A 25,585-nucleotide genomic window follows, 5' to 3' on the forward strand; every position below is an offset into this window, starting at 1 on the left:
AAATGGACCTTTTTCCAAATACACTGAACTTTTTCTAAATAAAATTGATACCAGATGGAGAAGTCCTCCTAAATTTAAATGGTATTTTTAAAAACATAGAAATAGGTTTGTTTTAAATATGTATTCGTGTAAGGAGTTTTTAATGTGTATTTTGATCAAGTAATATTAAATAATTTTAATTTTTTTAAATATTTGTTTACAAATTTAAAAGTTACAGGGTTAATAATACTGAAGAAATCCGGGGTTATAAATGGGGATAATTTAAAGAAGGTACGCCTTTTATTAAGTATGGTACTTATTTTATGAAGTATGACTGCATTAGTTTAATGAATACAGACTAGGGAGAAGAGGAAAAACGATTGTCCGGCATAAGCGAAACAAATGAACGGAAAAGATTAACGATCATTCAGGACAGGAGCAAAAAAACTGTTGTGTCCTTGGAGGACGTATTTTATTTCATACCTAGAGACAAGAAGCAAATGTCAAATACGACAATTTTTCCACACAAGTAAGAGGCGGAAAATAATAAATTATTAGGTCTTCAGTACTATATGATAAAATGTTCTATTGCGAAAAAAATGTCCACTACAGATTGATTTTAGAATAAAAATATAAACAAGGACAAATCGATCGGCCATTTGTATTCAAAGTCCAAATGTGGCATAAGATAACTGAGCTGTTTCCATATCCGTAGATTAGCTTTGAAGGATAAACCGATCAAAGACGGTATTACGTGCTGTCTGGGTTTGACTTCGACAACAGACCGAGTTTGAAAATGTAACAGAAGACAAGGGAAGATTCCCCGCTTTTAATAATTAAAGGGTCAAAGGCGCATGGATTCGCACGGCTCGGATCGAGTTGATAAAACTTGACACAACTTTTTTACAAAACAAATGGATTAATCTAGATAAAGGTGGAGATAACTGTCGTGCTAATTGGAGCATGAAGGAATAATTTCTCTTCATCTCTCCACTCGTCCCGTTGTGCGCTGAATAATACTTTAAGACAACTTTAAATGTGACCATTAAGGGGTGAAAACCGGATCCGAAGAATTTCTTGTACGGATAAGCAAAGCAATTTTTTTTAATTGTTCATTTTCAGGACAAACTTTAAGCACACTAACCTTTTTATAGAGGGACAAAATTATTTAAACAAAACCTTATCGCCTATTCCGTTATACCAAACACCAATTTAGATTGACTTATCTTAACTAAAATTAAGAAAAAACTGCGTTCCAAAAAGCTTGTAATTTATTTTTTATCTTTACGTCTCATTTCAATTGAAGATAAACCGATTAAAGGCTAAATAAGTCATACTATTCATCATTTCAGCAAGATTAAATAATAGAACTATTGTTCCACATTTCGTTTTCAATCGAAATTTTGTTAAAGATTAAATCTGTTATCGACAAATAATATTTTTCAAAATCTGTTCCAGAAAAGAATCACCTGGAATCTTGGCACCACCCAAGGCAAGACTCTGGCCTCATACCAATAAGCACTTTTCCCTTTTACAAAATACCGTTTAACAAAGGAAGTGCGCTTTCCTACCACCTTGCCAACAAATAGCGTAGAGTGAAAAACGCAAATAGATGGTTGGCAAAATAATTCATGAAAAATCAATTCAAAACAATAAGGATCTTAAAATAAACAAATGTCTTGGTAAAGGTAGTAAAGAAACATTAACAATCCGTCAAAAATAAAATAGATAGAAAATTCAGATTACAAAAAGAGCCGAATGAATGACATATGAGAGGAAATGTCGAGCAAGCAGCACGAATATCATGAATGATTGTTTTTCCCAGTTGATCAACATTTAACAAAAATACTTGTATACTAGGCCGAGAGAACTAATTTAATCATGACATCGCCTGGATATTTGACTCAAATTGTAAGATTATTGATACAAACAGAATAATATCAACACGAGCAGCATTAAAGTAGTACCAAGAATAAAATTTGTCTAATAAAATAAATATCTCAAGAAGGTTTTACCAAAAATAACTTGGTTACTAGGCCCAAATTGAACAGGTTTAAAACTAAACCGAGATTGCAACAAATTCATTTAAATATTACTTTGATAATTGACCAAACTGGATTGAATTAAAGCTTACACCAACATCCTTGTATTTTAGAGAAAATTAAGACGTTGTACATTGTATCAAGATTTGATATTGTCAATATTTGAATAAGAGATTTACAAAAAGATCCTTGCAAATTGGACTAAAATTAAGATATTGAGAAAGATATAGCTGAGATAAGGAAGCTTGAGGGCACAACCAGGGTTTATTTTGTTTATCAGGAGCAATATATGAAAACGCATTTTAACAAAAACCTTAGTCAAAGTTAGCATATTTCATTATCCAGGATGTAATACAAAACGATCATGTAAAACATAATTTATATGTTTATTCCTGAAAAAACATGGAGACTATTTTTTGTAAAGTATCTTTTAAAAGAAGGAATGTTATTTCTACATTCTGTAATTCAATTTATAATGCTTCAACTCATTTAGGAAAGAAACAAACAAACATGGAAATAGTAATTTATTTTTATAAATTTAAGAATGGGTCACCCCTTCTATTTTTAAGAAATCGAGCGCAGTATATATGATGGAAGGAAGATTTGGTACTGGAAAACCTAATTGAATTGATTGAAAGATCTGGTGTTCGGTTCAATGCGATCATAAGGGGAATCCATGTCTAAAAAGCATAAACAGGGACTAAGTATAGACGGTGTCTCGAGTTCTAAGTACGAGGGGAAGAAGACAATGAACCCATATAAAAGTGAGGCCTAAAGAACATAAGAAATTTCATACCAATACGGGATAAATATGATACCTCTGAAAATAGCATAGGCAACCTATTTTGTTATCCAAGGCTAAAAAGTAAACAATAAAAAATAAAAAGGACATCGAAGGGTTGATTGGAATTTCCGGATGAATCGCACATCCGTTCTAAATCTATTAGTCACATATAAACCACTCGAAACCCTGACATTGTTTTAAAGCTTTTTGCTCGTGCTTGAACGAAGCGAAAGCAAAGTGCGAAACCGGTACGTAACCTCCGGGTCTGACTTACATGATGAGGCCTGTAGCAGAATTTCATCATAGCTAATGATGTGGATCCGAAGGTGTACGTGAGCCGAGTGGCTTACCAGCAGGTACTTCGGAACGATGTAGGAAGTACGGCCTGGTACCGAACCTAATCACACAACTACCCCTACACAATGAAAGAGAATATCCGTGGCCACAATCGATAGGTGCTATAGTAACCATAGGCACGCACTCTCAAGCTCCATGACCTTTTATACGAAACCAAAACAAACTTACTTCTGATTTTTAAACGGTTTAGTGCGTTCCGAACTTGTTAAGCATGCTAACTCGCTTCTTAACGTTCAGTTTTTCTTTATCCGTAAAACTTCCTAGCTTTTTTTTTCTTTGACGGGACCTAACCCAACTACGTCTAAGTTGTGTGATCGACTGACTTCCTACCAAAAACAAAGTCAATTAAACACCGAGGCACGCGAAAGGGAAAATCTAACTTTTACTTCATTTCGACGGCGCTTTTTAAGCAGTGCATACTGAAATTTTCATAGATTAAAGCGACGTCCTCGACGTTCCGGTTGGCCGGTCAAGCTCGACGTCGTGCGTCCACTCAATGCCATTTGTATTCGAACGTCGCACACACATAACTTCTTAAAACTAATATTGTAATTAATTTTGCCAAAAGTTTTCCGCTATTAGAGCAATACAGTTTTGTTGGGGACAAACAAATTTTAACAACTTTAAGAGGTAAGTTTTTCAAATTACAAAATCTAATTCACGTACAAAATTTTAAATTCAAAGTTCATAATAAATCTGAACATTTTTTTAAGGAGCCAAACTTCACCATACCTATACCTTCAAACAGCTTTGTTTTACAAAATATAGCAAATAAGAACTTCTAGCCCCAGTACATGGACGGAATCCTCATTCGTGAAACTGAGAACTTCCAAGAAATTAAAAAATTGCAGTTCCACTACTGACCAAAACACTTAAAAAAAGTACAGCAATAATAATGACAAAAATAATATTTTAACAAATTAAAGGACAACTACTTTCAATATTGATGGGGTTCTTATTTATACATTAAGTAAAGTGCTCTGCAAATCGAAGATGGAGCGATAGACGATGAATGTGTGAGTGAGTGAGAGAGAGAGAGAGAGAGAGAGAGAGAGAGAGAGAGAGAGTGAGAGAGAGAGAGAGAGAGAGAGAGAGAGAGAGAGAGAGAGCGTGCGTGACTATTGATAAATTCTTCTAGAAAATTTACGTATCACTTTAATTAATGCAATGCATGAAGCAATGCACGAATCAATTTATTGTAAAGTGCTCAGCAATTAATCAAATGAAACAGTATCAAACTGACGTTTTATTGTCACATTATGATATGTTGTGATTAATAACGTTTAGTCAATTTTTCTACAATAAAATAATAGAGGATGAATTTTCATTTATAGTTAAAGATGTTGGAGACAACTGCAAGTTGTTGAACACACGATAGTACTTTTGTAAGGCTATACAAACTATCAATATTCTCTTCATTCCATATGTTTTTCTCAGTATTCATCTTTAGATAAATAATGACCTGATGGGGTATAAAAACGGGGAGCTGGATAGATACTATGTTTGTTGTTGATAATAATCAACACATTTGTCACCCACAACACGAAATTGGATTTTACAATGCAGGACGCTTTTTGTTTTTGTTTTCTCTCTCTCTTTCTCTCTCTCTCTCTCACACGCGCACACACACACACACACACACACACACACACACACACACACCAGCAAAACAAAGATTTTAAAAACGTTTTTGGGCCAGATAACGTACGATTGTCACGGTCTTGGACGTGATATGACTCAAATTTACTTTATCGCATTAGGACATGGCTTCGTAGAACAAATTGGATGTAACGAAACGGAACTAATTCGTCAGGCGGTTCTATTCACGAAAGATAATAAAAAAGGGAGGATCTGTTTGTTTTGCAGGACCTTCGCCCACTTATTTATTGCACGGCGCGTTTTTGTATTTTTTTTAAATAAATTAGCATAATCGAGTTCTTCCAGCTTCCTACATGAAACCGTCTACTCGCGGGGCCCGACCGAACGCTCGCATACTGAGGGTCAAGGTTTGGTTGTAGCATTTTTATAAGAAGTGCACCCAATGGACGGCAGTACGCAGAAAATTTGAGTGAGTGATGGTGTTGATGAGGGTGGGTCTGAAATTTAGCGAACGAGTGAGAGTGCCAGAGGGAATCTGAGTGTGAGTGTATGAGTAAGCCATTTTGTGATAGGTGGAGTGAATGGGAAAGAAATTTTGCGGGTGCACGTTTTGTGTTCGCGCGCATGAATTCTAAATGTGTGAAACAGTGAGTGAGTAAAAGGGTGAGAGAGGGGAGAGGGGGGAGAGAGAGAGAGAGAGAGAGAGAGAGGGAGAGAGAGAGAGAGGGAGAGAGAGAGGGAGAGAGAGAGTTAGTGAGCGAGAGATATTGTGTCACAGTGGATTAGTGAATGAGTGGATGAGTGTGAAGAAAGAAGTACAGGTTTAGCAAAACGGGTCTGACCACTGACGATGTAAGGTGTACGGGCCCAGTTCTGAGCTGAAATTTGCATAGGAAGTACAAAATTGTCGTCAGATAGTTGTCGTCTAAAACTGTTACCTTACACACATTCGCTCAACAAAAGAGAAAAGTTGGAGCATCAAAGAATGCACACAGCACTCAGTACACTTTAAACCCACTGCCAAAAGTTCCACACTAAAATGCAGACATCATAAACTATTTTTCCAACAGCAGGCAAAAAGGGACATGAATCGTACGAAATTAATAAAAGTGGAACTTTAACGCTGTTAAGTAGAACGGGTTTTTTTCTCTCTAGTCATGCGAGCTAAGAAAGAAATCGCATGTTGCCCGTTATCTCCTAGAAAGCTTTGTTCATGCTACAAAAACTGTTTCAAAGCACAAAGGACTATGTTTCTATTCATCAGTCACGTGATATATTGTTACTTAATCCTCCGACTACATCCTTCCTCGGCAGGAGATTTAATCGTTTGGCCCTATCCTAATTATCATAGGATGTCTACCGTATAGGTTTATTGCCTAGTGGTTCGAAATAAGTTACGGACAAACGGACTGCACGGCAAAAAAGTCCTATCCGGAGAGTAAATGAACGAAATGAATGAAGAAAATTAGAAAAAAGTTTTTGGGATAGAACCTTGCAAAACAACCACTATAAACTATTAAAAACCGAGCAGGCAATCATGAATCTTTATTATAACATCAAGCAGTACAAAGAAATTTATTTTGGCTTACTTAAAATGGTCGAAAATGCACAAAAATTTCAATAAAAAGAAACATATAAAAATGTTAACTTCTTAAAGATTCATCGAAACTTTTGTGTCTGATATGTAATTGAATTTTATAAAATAAAGCAAGGGTTATGTTACCGAAAGGATGTCACCTTACTGTATTATTTTGAAAATATACAGAGACCTAACACTTTTAGGTTTTTCTGGTGTGGCAGGTTTTCACGTTAATTTAATCCGTCACCATTGATCAATGCAGTTCTTGAGGAGATCTTTATGGCCGAGGCTCGGTGGAAAAGGCACAGCTATGCGCGACTCAAACCATAAAAATCCAAATCGATAAAAAGGTAATTCAATTGGGGCAAAGAAACCCGGGATGTGCACTGTATCCAATTAGAACGGAAAGAAGATAAATCAGGTCGGGTTCGGTACGCACGCGAGTGTGTACCAGGCACAGGATAAACCAGAAACAAATCATTGGGGGGGGGGGGGAGCGATGAACTTAAAAAGGCCTAGGACACATCACGCTTGTCACCGCGACAAGAAAAAATAAACAGAGCCAATCGATAACTCATAAAAAAATGCATATATTGATAAATAAAAATTCCTGGTCTCGAAACTGTGCTACAATATTAGTTATTAATGGAATACAGAATCCTTTAGCCGAGAATCAATAGGTCACTCTCGGCATTCCTAACTCGCACAACTTCTCCTTTCAGGACAGCTCTGAAAGTCTGACATCCATTTAAATTCTTTCCCAGCAGGGCTTTTCTCCTTCTTCTTCCAGACATTATAAGAAAAATAAGAACTTTTTTAAAATGTTAATACAAGAACTGGATCATTTGAGAAAAAAAATACAGGGACAACTTAATTTCTTGCACCTTACAGGATTTGTTACAAAATCCAAGGCGTTCACACAAATTCCTGACATCCTTAGAATATTTTCTATGGCTAGAGATACGAATGCGTACCCATTTCTGTCAAAAACAAAAGGGGAAACTTGGAAAATTAATTTACCATCTATTATAATTAAAAATGATTTAAACTAAATAACACCTTGATTAAAAAAAGCTGTTAACCTTTTTAAACTCAAGCCTGATGAAAACGAATCGTAATTTAACCCTTGAACCATTGGACCTTGAACGAAAAAGCTATTTAAATTTATTAAAGTCAATTCTTTTAATTGAATTACACAACAGTCCATCATTCCTAAAATCACGGACGATCAATATCTTCAATCAAAATTTATTTACATTGTATTGACTTAAATACCTGTCAACTTGAGAATATATTTTTTTTTTTAATCTTTAGAATTACAAGGATTTTTTGACTGGATTTGAGCACAGCACTACTACTTTGTGATTTTCAAGTTTTACTTATATTATAAATTATAATAAACTATCGATATGAGAGGAAAACCCAGGTAAAAAATAAAGACTTTACACAAGTTTTCTATACCTCCTAACCAAATTTTACAGGCAAATGGTAAGTTTAATTTTTTGAACATAGTTCTGGCTTATCGGCCTCAAGGCCTATAAATTCGGAGCAAAGACGGGATAAAAAAAAGCTCAGGAATCAATTTGTAAAGAGATTTTTCCTTGGATTGAAGATGCCACGTCTCGTTATAACAGAGCCCACAGAGACTCAACGGACGGATTCGCCACGGGACTGATGACATTGCCAAACAAGGACAATGGATTAACGCAGCGGAAAGGACAAATTCCTCCTCGGTTCGAAACCAATTCCAAGCTAAATATATTCAAATGGGACGGTTATCACTTTAACATCCCCTCTTTCGCTTCTATTCATCGGAACGGGAGAAAGGGCGATATTATTTGATGGCATTTCAATTGCAATTCATCACAATCAAGAACATGTTCGACAAAGATTAATATTTCAAAATATAAAGAGTTGTATCTTCACATTAGTATGTATATAATTAAAATAATTTTCTTGTTGTAATCATAAATCATCGATAAACTTTATTATCCATCAACAGTAAACAAGTACCCAAAATCTACCTAAAGTACAAATTAGATAATGCGTAAAATTACTTCACTTACAGTTAAATTTTATTTAATACTCGTTACATTTTTGTTCGATATGATGAACAATATTTCAACGAGAGTGGGAGAATAAATAAGTGAGTAAGAAATGAATGAAAGAATAGTGAGTGAGATATTGAATAATGCGTATTGAGCGAGTGTGTGAATTTGAGTGATAGATAGATAGATAGATAGATAGATAGATAGAGAGAGAGAGAGAGAGAGAGAGAGAGAGAGTGAGTGAGTGAGTGAGTGAGAGAGAGAGAGAGTGAGTGAGTGAGAGAGAGTGACAGACAGACAGGGAAGTGATGTGAGAAAAGGAGAATGAAAGCGATAATGTGTATTTTTGTGCTACAACATTTTAAAAGAATATTTGAGTGAGTAGGTGGGCAAACGAATGTGAGCGAATGAGTGTGTGAGTGATTGAAAATTGAGTGAGAGATAGTATGGCCTCTGTGAGTGTGTTGTTTTTTCCTGTCCGTAGTAACCCTACCAGACAGGGAGTTTATTTACACCTGCTCCCATTACTGATTGCTGGTAAAAGTATTTACAATATATTTACAACTGGCAAATAAACATTCGTTTTACATTGATTTTTTTCCCGTTTATTCTAGTCTATAAATAGATTGAAGTCCATTTTATTAATGAAGTTTTCAAATGGTCTCTCTCTCTCTCTCTCTCTCTCTCTCTCTCTCTCACTCTCTCTCTCCCCCTCTCCCTCTCTCTCTGTGTGCGCGTGCGTGTGTGCGTGTGTGTTTGTCAGAGATAGACCCAAGGTTCTAAATATTGACTTTAGAAACCGAAAAAATTTAAATAATAAGCTGGCAAAAGCGTTAACCTTGCAAAAAGGCATAAAAACAATACTGCACGATGTCGAATAAATCAGTGATAATAAATAAATACTTTTCCCCCTTTTTGTAAGTCCTCTCAAAAATTTTAGTTTATTCATATATACTTTGTATTCAAAAGTTAAAAGAAACAACAAAATGTAAATTTGCCCTGTAAATTTCGCTCGACTCTGTTGTTCCTTCTTTTAAACCGTCCAAAGGTCAATATTGAGAACATTTATTCATTTCGTCGAGGCTAATTTGTTGCCATTGTTCAATTATTTACAAATTCATCATTACGGAATTTACCATTCGAAAAATCTTTATCAACAGAAATGGTGCCCGTCCCTTTGATTAATCAAAAACGGAGTTTTCATCTCCTAGAGAGAACTGCGATAAATCAGTTTAACTTGGACAGCACTGGGTCATTGCAACTTTTCACTGGAAAAAAAAAATACTATTTCCCTTGATTATTACGATCCCTAAAAAATTACTTTTTAAACAAATTTCTAACTGTGTAAATAAGTATCATTGGAGATGAAATCTTAATTGTTTTAACGCTTTAAAAAAAATTGCTTAACGTTATGTATGTTGTAAAAATTCACCCTTAAAATTTGACATCACAACAGTTTTTCACGGATAAAAATGATTACTGTTGGAAGATCATTGAGCACACAACAATTGTATTCCTATTATTATTTTTTTAATCATTACTATTTTAAAATAATTCGATAATTAAGAACCTTTCTTCTACACTGAATAAATAAAAACTTAATTTTCCTTAGAAGACAAAACAGATTTTTTTAAATTTAAATTGAAATGCCAGAAACATAAAGAAGTTATTCAACTAATAAATATGTAATACTGTGAGTTAATGCAAATTACTTTTTTCCGTTTGAACTCTGTTTGAAAAAGGGCAGAATTATTTCCTTTTTTGGAAGTGAATACCCGATTCAAAAAAGAAATTTTCTTTAATAGTTTTAAATTGTTAACTATTTTGATTTAAATTGTTTGCCGTTCTTTGTCCTCATTTTCTACTTCGAACCTTTTCTGTAATTAAATACACTTTGGCAACACTTACAAACAGCACTTACAAATCAGGACTAATTTTCACACTTTTCAAAGTTTTTCTTTTTTTATTCTTCAAAGTGAGTCAAGTTAAGCGAACAAACTAAGTATTTTTATGTACTGAGGAATAATATTATTTTTTTTAAATCTCTCAATGAATGAGTACTAAAAATCAATCCAAATTTTGGGATGTAAGGCCAAAAATTATTTCCAAATTTTCAAAAATTTTTAAACGGATTTTTTTCTTTAACTCTGTTACATTATTTTTATTATTAAAAAAGGGTTTTCTATATATAAAGAACTTTGGCAACACTGTTACGTTCTTAACAATATATGTATGTATGTATGTATGTATTATTATTTAACCGGCTATAACTCCTAAATTATAGTGCCTCCTGAACTAAAGTGGCTGTGTGTCAATCTCCAATTAATACGGCTTAGGATAGGCTTAAGATTAGTGTACGTGAGGGTGTCGGGACAGAGAACTAGTGGAGGAGACAAGTGAGTTCGACGATGCGGATACCTCTACAGCCTGGCCTCATCTTTAGAATATAATTAATTCCCTTCATTAACTAAGGCAATGGACCCACCCGACTTTGGAGAAGGTGCTCCACAATTTCCTAGAATCGGGAATTTTCAAAACCGTCGGAATTAAGAAAAGTAGATAGATGGACACTATTCTCAGAAAGTTTAGCTTGTAATAAAGTTTGTTTAGATTTTAAGATAAGGTTCATTTAGTCTGTAAGATCTCAATTTGTTATAGCGTTACACGAAGAAAATTAAGTTATCGTTGTTTTGTATTTTAGTTTCCTTAGTAATACATACGTTCTTTTAGAGTATGTAAACATTTTTTACTATTTACTTACGATTTGTTAATTAAACGATTAATTGGCCTGACGAAATTATTATGTGTAAAAGGTTGACACTACTAGCCAGTTAGTTGATAGGGAGACACAGACATAGGTCTTACTTCCTTATTATTTCACAATACTCCCTATTTAGTTAATTTTTTGATTTTACAGTTAGCATATCTAACCCCGCCCGTCTCTACGGAGCAAAGCCGGCAAATTTTTGATATAAGAACTGTTCTAATAAAAATGTACTATTTCGGGGGGAATATTATATACATGCACTTAAAAACAAATTTTTACGCTTTAACAAAAATTGAATATACTGAAAAATATTACCGATTATTTCAAGATTTTTCAATAAATAACTTGGGCAACTCTAGCCAGTTGAAAATGTGTAATATTATTTTTTTTCTTAGATTTAAATATAGTGAATTTATTAAGTGAAGATCTGAACACCAAAACATTTTTTTCTTCTACAAAGTTAATAAAAATTTAAAATGCTGATACATAAGTCGTTATTTAGTGATATTTCAATAAATACATATTTAAACTTGGAGAGCACTGGCAATTCGAAATTATGCCTTATTTTTTAAACTTAAATTTAAACCTGAATTTTGTACTTTCCAAACGAATTCTAAAATTAATTTAAAGAAATGAATAATTAAAGAAAAGATAAAAGTGATTTTTTCAGAATTTTTTTTTCTAAATGCTTTTCTAAGAATCCTCTTGGACAAAATTGAGTCAAAAATTTGTCCTATTTTATGATATTGCATTTAAACGCCCAGATTTCTTATTCTCCAAAGTGAATTGTATTTTAAACTTTTTTTTACAAAAATGTACTCTAATTAGGCATATTTTATTTTATTATTAATTTATCAATAAATGAGTACCCTTGGACCACTCTGGTCATATGGTATATTTTTAACGTAGATTTCAACGCCCTGTATCTTCCATAAAGTGAATTCCCGATTTATTTGGTTTAACAAATATGTAATATAACTATAAATAATATGTTTTCTCCTAATTTTTTTTCGACATTCAATGAATAACTCTTGGAAAACAGTGATAATTGCCAATTTAATGGGCAAAAGTTGAAATTTTGTTATGTTTTCTCTGAAAGAGCAATCCTGGCCTTCACAGGTCTGTTAAAAACTAGATCTACATTTTACATTAGCCTTAAATGATACAAGAATAAAATTCCTCTAGCAATGTTGGGCATCCCATTCTTAAGATTTAGAAAATATTAATAACTTATTCGTGATAATCTAATTAAAAAAGACTTTTGGACAACACAGGTAATTCCCAATTTAATAGATAACATTTTTTTATGAACAACCAAACATAAAACAGATCTGTTAAAAATTATGTCTACAAATTTAACAGATAATTTTAAAAAATTGATTAGTGTTATTAACTTATTCCAGATAGTCCAGTAAAAAAGAAAAAAAAAATTTGGGCAACACAGATAAATCCCAATATGCCACCAAAACGGCAACATATTATTATTATTATATATTATTATAATATNATTTTAGAAATATTAGTAACTTATTCCTGTTAGTCCAATTAAAAAATACTCTTGGCAACACCTGCTGATATATATATATATATTTTTTTTATTTCTAATAACACGCAACCTTGGGCAACAAACAATTTTATTCAAAATTATGTCTATTTGTTATATTAGTTCATTGAGAAGTATTAGTAATTTATTCGTGATATTCAGATTATACTCATGGGTAAAGTACAAGATCATTAAAAATTAGGGCCCATTCATCAGCACTTCCATTTAGAGAAAAATATTACGTTTTATTTTTATTAACTTAGTTCAAAATCATTAGTGTGAAATTATAATAGTTGTTTTTGTGCAAATCTGGGGCAACAAGACGTTAAAAATAAAACTTTTTTTTTTTAATTTTGCCGGCCACGCCATGGACATTTGTTTTAAACTTAAGATTTTCGTTTTGTCTAATGCCAATTTTTAGAGGAAAATTATAAATTAAATAGGGAAAAATTTTAAATAACGATTTATGTAAATTAAAAACGAAAAAATCTCCCCGTGAAATTTGAACAAACTAAATAAAACGGGTCTTTAACATGAAAAGACTTAAACGCATAGAAAAGTAGGCGATCTGATAAGACTTTTTACAATGACTAAAATCGTTTTTAATTGTTATAAGTATTATAAACAATTTTTTTCAAGTGGGGTTTTTAGTGGTTTATTTAAAAAACTTGCTTGAATCGTCGACGACGGGAGGCGAATTTCGCCCGACACCTGTTGCTTCAATCACGTTGCTCCTGTTTAAAAAGGTCTACCTTTTTTAAATTTTAACTTTACAACTTTCACTTTTATCTTTTAAATTTATCAATTTGTGCTTTTTTGTTGTAAAAACTTTTTGCGTTCTTTGTTTTGTTTTGTTTTTTAAGTAAGAAAAAAACATGATTGTTGTTGAGAATTTTCGGAAAATTTGGCACACCTCTCCATGTTATTTAACGCGAATATAATAGAAAAAGCTCATTTTTGATTTGTGTTTTATACAAGGTAAGTCTCGAGGCTGCTGCGTTCTTCCAGGCGCCATCTTTAAAATCAGAACCCAATCCAAAGGCACAGTTACCTGTCCCAAGGTGTTCCCTCCTCGCTTTGAAGACAAGTGTAAACTTTTTAAAAATATTTTTTCCTCCTTGAATAAGGGTGAGAAATTTAAAAGAAAACCCATAGCGATTTTTCTTTCATAAAAAGTATATAGTGAAAAAATTACCTTGCTCCTTGTTATCCCGGGGTCAGACAGGTACAAGACAATAACACAACTTAACACTTCCCACTAGACACCTTGCAGACTTCATATTTGGCGCACTCGACGTGGAATAAAAAAACACTTCCGCGCCGGTAAACGTGCAAAGTCTGTCGACGCGGTCCGTCTCTGTATTTTTTATAAATCGGCAAAAAAAAAAACGATATTGTCAGTTTTTCTTGGTTTTTGACTCTTCGCGTCGGACTGACTGTCACGGACGGCACGGCTTCGGATTGTTCACTGAGGGGCCGTCCTTCCCTCGGGGACCAGCGCGCATGCGCTGTGGGCAACGTGGATCTCGTTACCCGCTCGAGCTACCGCTATCTTTTATCCGCTCTACTAACTAAATATGGCGGGAGATAATTTGATAAAAATTATGCCTCTCAATATTATTATTACTATGTATTGATTAAGGAAGTGATTTTATGTTTCATGAAATAAATAACTTTCGAAAATTCTTAATTTTTTCTCCTCACATTATATTTCTTGTACCTTATTATTTTGAAAACCTGGTCTTAAAAGTATGGTAAAGCATAGTGTTTGATAAGAACCCTGAAGAAAAGAAAAACAGGACTGATTGAACTTGTTCTCATGTTTATCAAAAACTTTATTGAGTTCAATACCTTTTAAGCAAAAATCACATACTATTTGAATTCTCTATATTTCAAAAACATTTAAAATATTAAGTTCCTGTTCATCCCATGCATTACGCGGACTAACTTGTCATATCATGTTGAACTGACCCAGGTTCACTTACTGGGCTGTTCTCCATTTGCATGTTTTTGAGTTATTCAAATGTGTTCAGCATTGTGCCATCTGCAGTGAAGTACTGCTCCTGTTTGTTCCTCAGAGTCCTGGTCCTGGGTTATCAGACAGACCCAGTAAGTGACCCTATGCCAGTTCAGCACGAAGAAGAAGAAGAAAAACTAGTATATTTGACCAAATATTTACATATGTGCAGATTGCAACCTGACTCTTTTTACATTTGCGTTAGAAGTGCGAAAGACACTGGGCTTTATAACCTACTACAACCTTAATATTGTAATCATTTTATATTATGTAGCCTGTTACTGCGTTTAGCGGGGAAAAACTAATTATAAAAAAAAACCCGCTGTCACTTGGTTCAACACGAATTTACTGTATCACATACCAAAACCCATCAACAACGCTTGTCATTTTCAATAAAGAAGAACACTCCTCTTTTATTTTATAATGTTTAAGCAGTTATTAAATTAATCAATAAGCCACGTGGCCATAGGCTCCACCAACTGGAGACTGGCTAAGCGCAATTACCACATCGGTGGTAAAGTCTAGACCCTGTCCAATACCTTTGACATGATAAACCATTAGAAACCATAACAAAGCTAAAAGTTGCAAGAGTTGATCAGCCACATCTCTGCACCAGAGAAATAAAAGGACTAGGAATACATTCTATGAAGATTTTTTTTCATCATTTTCAACATAATTTTTGCCATTTTCTCTGAGTCAGGTGGCACTTAGGGCCTTAGCCTACTATGTCAAGGCACTTTATGCAATAGTATGGTATCCCTGGCAGAAGTTAGTGTTACCAATGACCTGAACCTGGCATGGGTGGGTCCCTGAGCATTCAGGGCATAGAAAAAATTTGAAAGTGGACATGTTTGCTGTTCGCACCAGTGAATTGTTTTGATTCCTTTATCCTCTTGCTCCCCTCTAGTCCTACTCAGTTTTATGAGTTCCTACTCTACTCGACTTCGTTATTTTTCACTGTCCATTTAGCTTTTGTTCAGTGCTTTTAATTTCTTCAATTTTATTTGTGCCTGAAAGCAACAAGTTGTGTAAGTGGTGCATCTAGAACTTTTCTACAGCCATCACATCTCACCGGTTTCAGACGGAGCCCTCAAAGTAGGACAAGTTGGATTTTGGCCAAAGAATAGCGAGAAATTTGTCCCAGCTGTTGTTACGAGCAGGGCAAGCTACAACGTGGTCCCACTAAGAGTAAGTTCGTTTTTATTTTATTTTATTTGTTTCTCTTATTATTTCATTACAACTGACCAGCGTGTATACATTGCCCAAAAATGACAATAGAGCCAATTCAAATTCTCTAGGCCCTGAACCCTACTGCGGCCTAGCATCCTGCCACAAAAATAGAATCATCAAAAGATGAATCCTTAATGAATTCAAAACTTGGCGGAGCAAACCCCAGGCAAGAGGCATGTGAAGAAATTCATATAAGAGCCATCTGCAAAACTTACAAAGGAAATACTGGAGTTGTAAACACAACAGAACTAGGATTCTGTTTGGACTCCTGATAGGGAACTGCCCCTTAAGAAGGTATATATGCTCCAGATAGAGCAGTACTGGCTAAAGAATACTGTGCAGATACTGCCAGGAAGAAGAGGAGACCGCAGAACAGATTTTATGTTTTTGTGAGGGTCTATATAGTTGTAGATTCTTGAAACTAGGAGAGGAAAACCCGCAAGCCAGATTCTGCTCTAACGACCCACTGGCAAGGCTGAAGAGATGATTAAAACTACCTAACAAGCTGAACGTGGCAAGTGAGTTATTTGAAAAAATCAATTTTAATAAAATTTCAAAATGTGTCCCTATCCCTATCCTCATAAATGTGAAGTACAATAAAATAACAGCACATGTGCCAGGTGTGGGGCAACAGTCAATTTGAAATATCTGAAAAATAAGAGAGGTTGTTATCCTATATTTATAGACTTCTGTTTACCCGGTTTACCTTCACACACTAAAACATCACATTTCCTACATTTTAAAAATGCTATCTTTTTCTGAAGGAAGATTATTCCTTTTAAGGAAAATAAGCCAGCGTAATAAAGATAAATGCATATAATGTGCTCATTCATCTAAGAACTTTTCTCTATTTAACGTCTTCTTTCATAACTTCCCAATTTTAGCTAAAATAACTTCCATGGCTGAAAATTTTCCAAGCTTCAGTTGTTACCAACGGTGAAGTTCTTTTAGAGTCAGCTTTGTGGTTAAGAGGTAAGATGGGCACTAGAGCTTAATAATTAAACCAAATTGTTAAAAATAAGTAAAGGTGTTAAACACCTAGGAACAGGACTTATGACATAGCCCTGAGAGAGTCCAAAGTAAAATAATATTAGTATATCGGTAAGGAGGGCATTTGTTCAATGATCAACTTAAGAATTTGTTGAATTCGTGAGGAGTGGTCATGAAGCAGTTCTTGACAGTCGCTAAAAAAAACACAGATAAACATAAGGTTGATTGCAACTGTATTCCACTTCATGACCATTTTTGTGAGTTACAAATGCTTTATCTTGGATCTTTCACCCTCAACAAATAGTCTAATTTTTTAGTCCACAGGTGGTTCGATACATCCATGATCAAAAATCGGTTGCACAAGGGCTTTGTAAAGTAAAAATAAGCGGTAAATATTACCGAAATTTACAGTAGTGCAATTAATAAATCCACCGGTATGATTAGTTTGTTGTTGATTAAAAATTTAATCTGATTTTTCCATTTCAGTTTATAATTAAAATGAATTCCAAGATCTTTTATGGTAAGATATTTTAATAATTTGTAATCATTTACAGAGATAGAATTAGCGTGATGATGATGGGTGTTGGTATGTGAGCCGACGAACACATGTTGAACTGATACTGCGTCCATCAGTAATTCTGTTCGTCACTGAAGTGTTAGAGTAACATCAAAACTGACAAATACAAGCGGACCAGATAAGTGACAAGGTTATTACATAAAAAAGTAACTAGTTTATGTTATTTTAGGAGGAACAATGTGGTGGTAGACACCTACAAGGTTAGAATGTAGTGCGTGTTGTCTTTGATTCTATACTTATAGGTTTTCAGATCGTCGGCAAAAGGTAAAAATTAATATGTGGAAGACAATATGATCGTTTATAAAAACAATTTTAAAGAAGAAAGGACCGAAAAGTGAACCTTGAGGAACTCCGAATTACACAGTATGGAGAAATAAGATAATAGTGTTAGTTGGAAATTATAATAAAGCTGTTTTATTCGATATCATAAATGAAATACCTTTGAAGATTTTCGAGTTGGATAAAAACTTCTTTTTTTTAAATAATAGCATTTGTCTTGAAGCACTCAAACTAAAATGAAAGAAAGCTTAACGGTCGCGCCCAAATTCTTTACCGCCCATTCAATCTTCCCTCCTTCTATCAACCAAACCCAGCTCGCATCTTTATTTTTCCATTTTTAAATTTTTTATCGTCCATTTAATAGATTTAATTGGATTTAAAACGCCGAAAATCTTCTAAGGGGAATAGAATAACGAGAACAAAATCGGAAACTTTACATTTGAGATGTCCTGGAGAACGCCCGCCAATTTAATCACAAAAGAAAACAAGCAGGTTTTACCTTGGTTGCTGTTTGTGTTTATATGCAAGCTAAGAGTCAGCGCCCAAAAAAACGGCGAAATATAACTTTTCCCCAATTAATTTCGTTTTATTAAATTAATTTGAACATTTATCTGTAATTTATTTCCATGAAGAGTTGCGCGAGGTGGATGTTTATAAAAAGATATGACAGATAATGAGTGAAATAGAGACGGATATATATGAAGATCTTCCTGAATTCAGATACGGCGACAAATTTGACGAGGTGATTTTTTTTTGTACATAAATGCATGATTAATTTATCGATTTAGGAATCACTAAATTTTTCGAATGGTTTTTGACCCAATCGTTTGTTTTTGTTTTCACTTGAAGAATGGTTTTGGTGGAATTGTTGACAAAGTTGGTGAGTTGGTTTTACAGGACGTTTTCTTCTAACATCTTCCCATTAGAATTTATAATATTAACACTGGTTCCAGGTAAAAATCCTATTAATGACTGGCATGTAAATATATAATTGTATACTAAATGTATGGCTAGGCAAGCATTTAAAGCTTTGAATCGAATTGGTGTTTGGCACCATACAGTAGACAGAATTGGTCGACTTTGTCGGATGGCTTACCGGTTCATCATGTTGCATGTCTGATCCACAAAACCAACATCATGTGGAACAGTTGTCTAATCTGACATTCACACTTACTTTGCAAATAGGACACACACTTCCTATTTCAGACCCAAGTTAAGAAATGATTGACAGCCTCAGTAGATAATTTGTGTGAGTAAAAGTAAAGTAATCTTCATTGACATCCAACCACTCCTTGGACAAACGGTTCCTCACCGAAGACATTTGAGTGACTTCAAAAACACACGACTAGTCAGACCGAGTAATTCCCCCAGTGCCATCTTCTTGAATTTTAAAATGAATGAAATGAAAATTAAAATATGATGACTAATTTGAGTTTTTTCTTTTTTTTTCTTTTTAATATATAATTGTATGCTGTGCTTTTCTTGACTTGACAAGCATCTAATGCTTTGAACTTACATCTTCTGATTGTATTTGACACCATACTTTGGACAGAATTGGTTGACTGTCGGCTTATCCTGCTCACCATATTTTGTATCTGATTGTCAGAGCTCTGACATTCAGACAACTGGTCACACTTACTTTGCATCTAGGGACGGGGTACATTTCCTATTTCAGACCCAAGTTCTGTACCCCATAGTCTATATACGTAAAAATAAAGTAATCTCTGTCATATAGGAGGGTTTAACATTCAACCACCCCTTTGATAAAAATTCAAGTAATATTAAAAACCTTTGAGTGTATATGGAGTCAGTAAGTGGCACAGTACCGGTACAAATTGTGTTCACCAACTTGCAGACCAACACCCATAATCCACTTTACCCCTTGGGTGTTGTTGATGAGAAGTTTACAATTACAACTTTACAATACTTTTTTCATGTTATTCTCAATTAAAATGTCACTAGCTATACTAGATTAAAACCTTAAACTTAACCTAAATAGACTTGAACTAATAATTCTTTAAGTATACACTATGTAAGTCCAATTGAACAAATGAAACCTTTCTTTTGACTTTTTTATCAGACTTGGTTACTAACAGAAAATTTACTTAACTGGGCGAGGGATTTCATGAATTTTATAGGGTGACCAGGCTACTAGTACAGTCAAGAGAAACTAGTTACTTACCTGCTGCAGGCCAGCGTATGAAGAACCACACCAACATTATATTCACTGGGTTGGTATGTCAGACATGTTTTGGCATTTTCAGGAGTGCCTATGTCAGCAATTTATTTGTTTGTCAATGCCTTTGGTGGATTTAATTTTTTTTTTTTTTTTTTTTTTTTTTTTTTTTTTTTTTTTTTTTTTTTTTTTTTTTTTTTTTTTGTAAATTATTCTAGTCGGTCTGTGACTGTGATCCCAACCCATCGAGGATAGGTAGTATAGGTTCATCACTCTGCAGACCTAAGGAGGAAATCTCACCTTGTGTTGAGATCTCCATGATGGTGTTCTGCTTTGGTTGAGGGTTCTTATCCCTCGACTCTCCGTGTTCCCATGGAGCCATATCTACAATCTCTGCTTCAGCTTTTCGGCTAACTTTTGTGCCCCTCGCTCAATTTCATTTTTATTAAACTTACTACAAATTTACACTCACTACACATCCTACGTTCAACCCAACTGTCTAAAACTTGTCAGATCTGGCATTTCGAAGACCACATGTGCTTTGGATCCAATTTCTGAAATAATTATCAGATCTGACAGTGATATAGCACACTGAACAGAATTTCTATTTCAGAACCATAATAATTCATAATTGATATGTTCAATTTAAATTATATTAAATGGTACTGGTTGGAAGTGCAAGGAACCGTTTGCTGCAGCTATAGAATAAACCTTTTACAATATCTAAACATACTAAAATTTACACCAATCACAAAATTGTTCTTGCTTAAATATGTGATGTAATTCAATCGTTACTGATCAAATTGGTCTATCCTTGCTGGGTTGTCTGTCAGAGGTGTTTTGTTTTGACATTCAAACTTTTAGAAATACTTATCACATGCCTACTTTAGGTCCAAATGTCTGAAAATTATTGCCAAGGTGAGAAATGATTTGTCCAGCATCCACACTCATTCTACTTTGTGTCCTGTTAATTGAAACAATTGTGGGCTCAATAGTTTATTACACAATAACTCATATCTTACTTCATACTACATCCATCCATTGCATTTGCCAGTTGCATTTGGAGCAACTATCAGATTTGGCATTTGTGCATTCTATTATTCTTTTACCACATTGTCTACTTTAGACCCAAAGATTCAGGATTTGGACCACAGTCACACATTTTTACTTCATGTGCTGCTAATCGAAACAATTGAGGGGTTTGATAAGTCTTGTTCTTACTTTGTACTCTGTTTAAAACAATTTTTGTATCCTTTCTTTAAGCTTTCATTTCCTAGATCCAAGATCAGAAATTATTGTCATACCAGCATTTGGAGCATTGTTGGATCTGGCATTTATAAAGCCAATGACATTTACCACATGCTAGGCTCAAATGTCTAAAAATTATTGACAAAATCAAGGATTTGGACAGCGGCCAGATACATCCTATTTTGTTTCAATTGAAACAATTGTAGGGTTCGATGATATGTTGGCCAGGCCCACAACTCTTACTTTGGACTCCGTTCATTTTTGGATTTGGTCTTTAGGCTCACTCTTCCAATGATTGTCAGAATTCCATGTATAGCAGTTCTGTTGGATTCAGACAATTGGCCACAATCCTAGTTTGATTCTTAATGTCAGATCTGGCATCTAGAAATACTTATTAACTCGAACCCAAGGCCGAAATGATCGTCAGATCTGGGAGCCATATTACCCAAAACTCTTCTTTGTATCCTAAAAATTGAAACAATATTGTAGCATTTGATAGTTGAATGGCAAATCATATACAACATACTTCAGTCTCTATCCTTCTAAAACAATTTTTTAATCTGGAATTTAAACTTGACTTTGTATCTGATTGTTAGATGCTTCATCAAGACACACTTTCTAATTGTGACGTATGATATGTTGGACATTCTTTTATCTGGACTCACTTTTTATTTTAGTACCAATTGTTTTAAATAATTGACATATCAGCCTCACATATCCTACTTTGTATCAGAAATTGTCCAAATGTCATCGTACATTATATGCTTTCTAATGCTTTGTTTTTGTTTTTAGCTTCAATCACTTGTCAATACTCTAATAGAAAAAAATGACACTTTATACGCACGTCTCCTTCAAGCATCAAAGGAAAAAGAAGAGTTTGAGGAAAAGTGCAATGCCTTATCCTTAAATATCTCGATACTACTGAAAACTGCTCAATCAGAAATATCGAGGAAAGACAGGATCATCAAGAACTTGAGACAAGAGTAAAAGTTTAAACCTATTTTATTTCTAAAAAATTTTGTCTTATTTTTTTATATCTTAATTTTAGACTGGATGAGACCAACAAAAGGCTGAAAAATGGAGGAAGAGCTTTCACAATGCACAATAACAAGTCTAGTCAAATCACCAATAGAGATAGTTTACAAAGGAAATCAAGAGATCCCAAAGAACCTGTCAATGCAAGGTTGTCTTCAGAGTTAGACGAAAGAGAAAAGAAGTTCGTAAGCAACATACGAGACCCAAATTTTTCCCCTTTCAATGACACTTACAGTCTAGAGAAATCAACTAAGAGCCTTGAAGAAAAGAGAACTTCAAGAGGCTACAACGTGAAAGAATCTCAAGAAAACATGATAACAAAACAAGAAACAAATCAGAAAAGTGCAATCAGTCAAATGGAAAATGAAGTGTGTAGAAAAGGTTTAACTAGAGATAATGAGAAATCAAAGCTTGAAAGAAAAGAAGATGAAGATAAAAGAAATGGAAAATCTAATTCTCCTACTATCCAAGATACAAGTAATAAATTAAAAGACTTTATAGCAAATAGTGTAAATAATCAAGATGCTCAAGTTAAAGACAACATATCAAGCCTTAAAAATACAGAACAGCCAAATGAATTTGTACAGACAAAAGATAATAAAAATGTAGAAACAAAAATTACAAACACTTTAGACAAATGTATTTTAAATAAAGATTTCCCTGTGCCAACATTTCAGAAACAGCCTTTTAAAACCTTGTTTTCTGAAAGGATGGCAAAAAGAAATGAACAGCTGGCTAGCTTAGAAGCCAGTAAAATTAATGATGCAGTGGCACCAACGAAAGTACAAGAAGTTAAAAATCCTGAAAAGACTGATGTAGATAAAATTACCCCTAAAAGGTCAGTTTCTATAGTGATATTTATTTTTGAATAGTTAATAATTTTTTTTTTCCAGGAGTGAAGAAATGGATAAAAATACAGAAATGTCTAAACGTGTGACTGCAAAAAGGACGAGGTGTACATTTAACCCGATTTCCAACAACTGCAGTATAAATTCGGACATGCCGCCTTCAAGAATTATGACCAGGTCTCAAGCTTCCTTGCAACCACCGCAGAAGAAGGTAAAAGTCCAGCCTACCATTAAAAGAAAATGTAAAAAGGAAAATAAATGTTCAGACAGTATGCTGTTGAACATTTTCGGAAGCCCTGTTAAATGGGTCGATAGTTCTCTGAGCGAAGATGAGGAGGTCGCAAAAATTGACCTGTCGTCTCCAACAGTGTACGAAGACTCGTGTAGCGCTCAGATTGAAAATTCTCAATTCACTGAGAAAACTAATACAGTTGTTGCCTTAAACAGTGAAAATGAAGTTACCCTTGAAATATCAAAAAAAGACGAGGCGATTGTGATTGTCGATAAAGACAAAAGGCCGTTTCAAGATTTAAGCAAACATGAAACAAAATCTTTATTTTCACCTGAAAAATCAGGATTTAATCCGAGTCTTCAATCAGCATCGTCTTCATTGCCACCTTTGGTTTTTGAGCCTTGCAAACCAAGCCCACCTGTAAATCCTAAATATGAGGATACTTTTATGGGGCAGTTTGAAGATACGACTCAGTTCATAACTGCATTGACTAAAGTCGAAAACAAAATTTCTCCCTTGAACACCCCATGTAAATTGAATGAGTCAAAAGTACCTTTGGTCAAAATCAGCCCGTTGACGATTGATCAACCTACAACCGAAAACAAGGGAAAGGAAAAAAATCCTGATAAACCTGTCAATGTGCTGAAACCAAGAAAGACACCGCGTGTTGTGACTAAACCAATTTCATCTAAAACTATCAACACAACGTTCTCATTAAAAGATTCATTTGTGTCGGAACAGGAAAAAAAGGTGATGAACTTAAAAAATACAGAATACGAAAAAGTCCTTCAAGTATTTGGTTCATCGAGGGGATCAGAGATGAGTAAAGCGCCTTTGGAAAAGATGAAATGGGTATTGAAGCCTTTAAAATTAGAGCAGAAAATTACTATAAGGAGAGAATCTTTGAATATGGATTCCAGAGACAATCCTGGAAATAAAAACCAAAAGGTGGTCAATTTGAAAAATACAGAAAATGAAAAATTACTCCAAGTATTTGGTTCATCAAAGGGACCAGAGAGTAAAGCACCGAATGACATGTCAAATAATTTAATTGAAACACACAAGCCTGAAAAAGTTCCAGGCATAAGCGATCTCACAAATAAGTCACCAAATGAAAAAATGAAACTACAAGAAAAAAATCTTATGAAAGTGATAAACAAACAGGAAACGAGATTGTATCATTCAACAATACTCCTTCCGACTCTTCCGAACAGCGAGAATCCTGATATTAGAAAGTGTAAGGGGAAAAATCAAAAAGTACCTGAAGCAAAAAAAACCCAATCACCTCCTAAAAATTGTGATAACTCGTTGAAACAAGGGTGCATCGACAGCTCAAAACTGGATGCAAAAACTACTTTGGATCATGGTGCTAAAAGTGAAGAATCCAGAGTGCATAATAAGACGGTATACGCTGAAAAGGCCGAAAGTCTGGCTATGCCCAAAACGGAAAATCTGGAAGGCAGTCTTAACAAAAAATCACCAGTAATACGAATCCGCAATAACAGAAAAATTCATTGGTCCAATGTTGACAATCCAGGGAAATTAATTATCACAAGATGTCGCCCTATTAATTTTTCTATGAGCAGTTAGTATTATTTTAATTTTTATATCCTTAGAATTAGTCAAAATTTTATATTTTGTATTGTTTTCTAGTACATATTTCTATAGAACTGTATTATATGTAAATAAACTTTATTATATTTTATTTTTATTAATTTGCTTTTTAAGTCTGTCCATTTCATTCCTTTCATCCTACTAGTATAAATTATAAAATAGTGAACATAACGTACATATCTTTCCAATAAGTATATTGTGGTTTATTCTGTTTTTCACAGAATCTACACATTCCTTTTTCTTTGGTACTAATTTTAATGTCCATTATGTCGTCATAATACAGAGTTTCTACCAGCTTCTTATGTGTTTTTTCTTTTTTAAATAAATCATTTAACAAATTCATCAAATGCTTGTAAAATAACACAAAGTAGACAAACCGTGAGAATAGGCGAATTAGAGATAATCAAGGTAATTATATATTTAAAATTTGATTTGTCCAATTTAAAAAAAAAAATTGTTATAGTATTGTGCTGTGTATGCGGTAAGGTGTAATTATCCTGGGTTCTTGCTGGCGAGACTGTACATGTGAATTACATATATGGTGCATGAAGCAATGGTTTATTAAGCCAAGGACGAAGATCACCCTGGGCACTAGCTGGCTCGGCCTCAGGTGTGTGACAATATACAGTATATTTTAAGTA

The 25,585-nt window shown here is 34.1% G+C and overlaps 2 protein-coding genes across 4 annotated transcripts in view; one reads left to right on the forward strand and one right to left on the reverse strand.

The window, feature by feature from the left end:
* LOC106667540 (afadin) overlaps positions 1-14,167 on the reverse strand; it is a 163,204-nt gene extending 149,037 nt beyond the window's left edge. For all 3 annotated transcript variants that reach the window (XM_014395543.2, XM_014395544.2, XM_014395542.2), the window contains exon 1: positions 13,894-14,167. The gene's annotated coding sequence lies outside the window, so the exon portion shown is untranslated. The remainder of the gene's footprint in view (positions 1-13,893) is intronic.
* Positions 14,168-18,300: 4,133 nt separating this feature from the next.
* Positions 18,301-25,280, forward strand: LOC106667544 (titin-like). The gene is made up of 5 exons (XM_024227979.1): positions 18,301-18,533; positions 22,008-22,198; positions 22,264-23,088; positions 23,144-24,915; positions 25,228-25,280. The coding sequence occupies exons 1-5, from the start codon at positions 18,465-18,467 to the stop codon at positions 25,263-25,265; spliced, it is 2,895 nt and encodes a 964-aa protein (XP_024083747.1). The 5' UTR covers positions 18,301-18,464; the 3' UTR covers positions 25,266-25,280.
* The last annotated feature ends 305 nt before the right edge of the window (positions 25,281-25,585 follow it).

This window comes from Cimex lectularius, unplaced genomic scaffold (assembly GCF_000648675.2).
Source record: "Cimex lectularius strain Harlan isolate CLEC.00 unplaced genomic scaffold, Clec_2.1 scaffold74, whole genome shotgun sequence".
Classification (NCBI taxonomy): domain Eukaryota; kingdom Metazoa; phylum Arthropoda; class Insecta; order Hemiptera; family Cimicidae; genus Cimex; species Cimex lectularius.

What these genes read in the sequence shown, in the direction of transcription:
- LOC106667544 (XM_024227979.1), top strand. Translation starts at nt 18,465, where the DNA reads ATGAGTGAAATAGAGACGGATATATATGAAGATCTTCCTGAATTCAGA. An exon ending in ACGGCGACAAATTTGACGAG is followed by an intron (nt 18,534 to 22,007) that starts GTGATTTTTTTT and finishes TTTTGTTTTTAG; the next exon opens with CTTCAATCACTTGTCAATAC. An exon ending in TATTAATTTTTCTATGAGCA is followed by an intron (nt 24,916 to 25,227) that starts GTTAGTATTATT and finishes GTCATAATACAG; the next exon opens with AGTTTCTACCAGCTTCTTAT.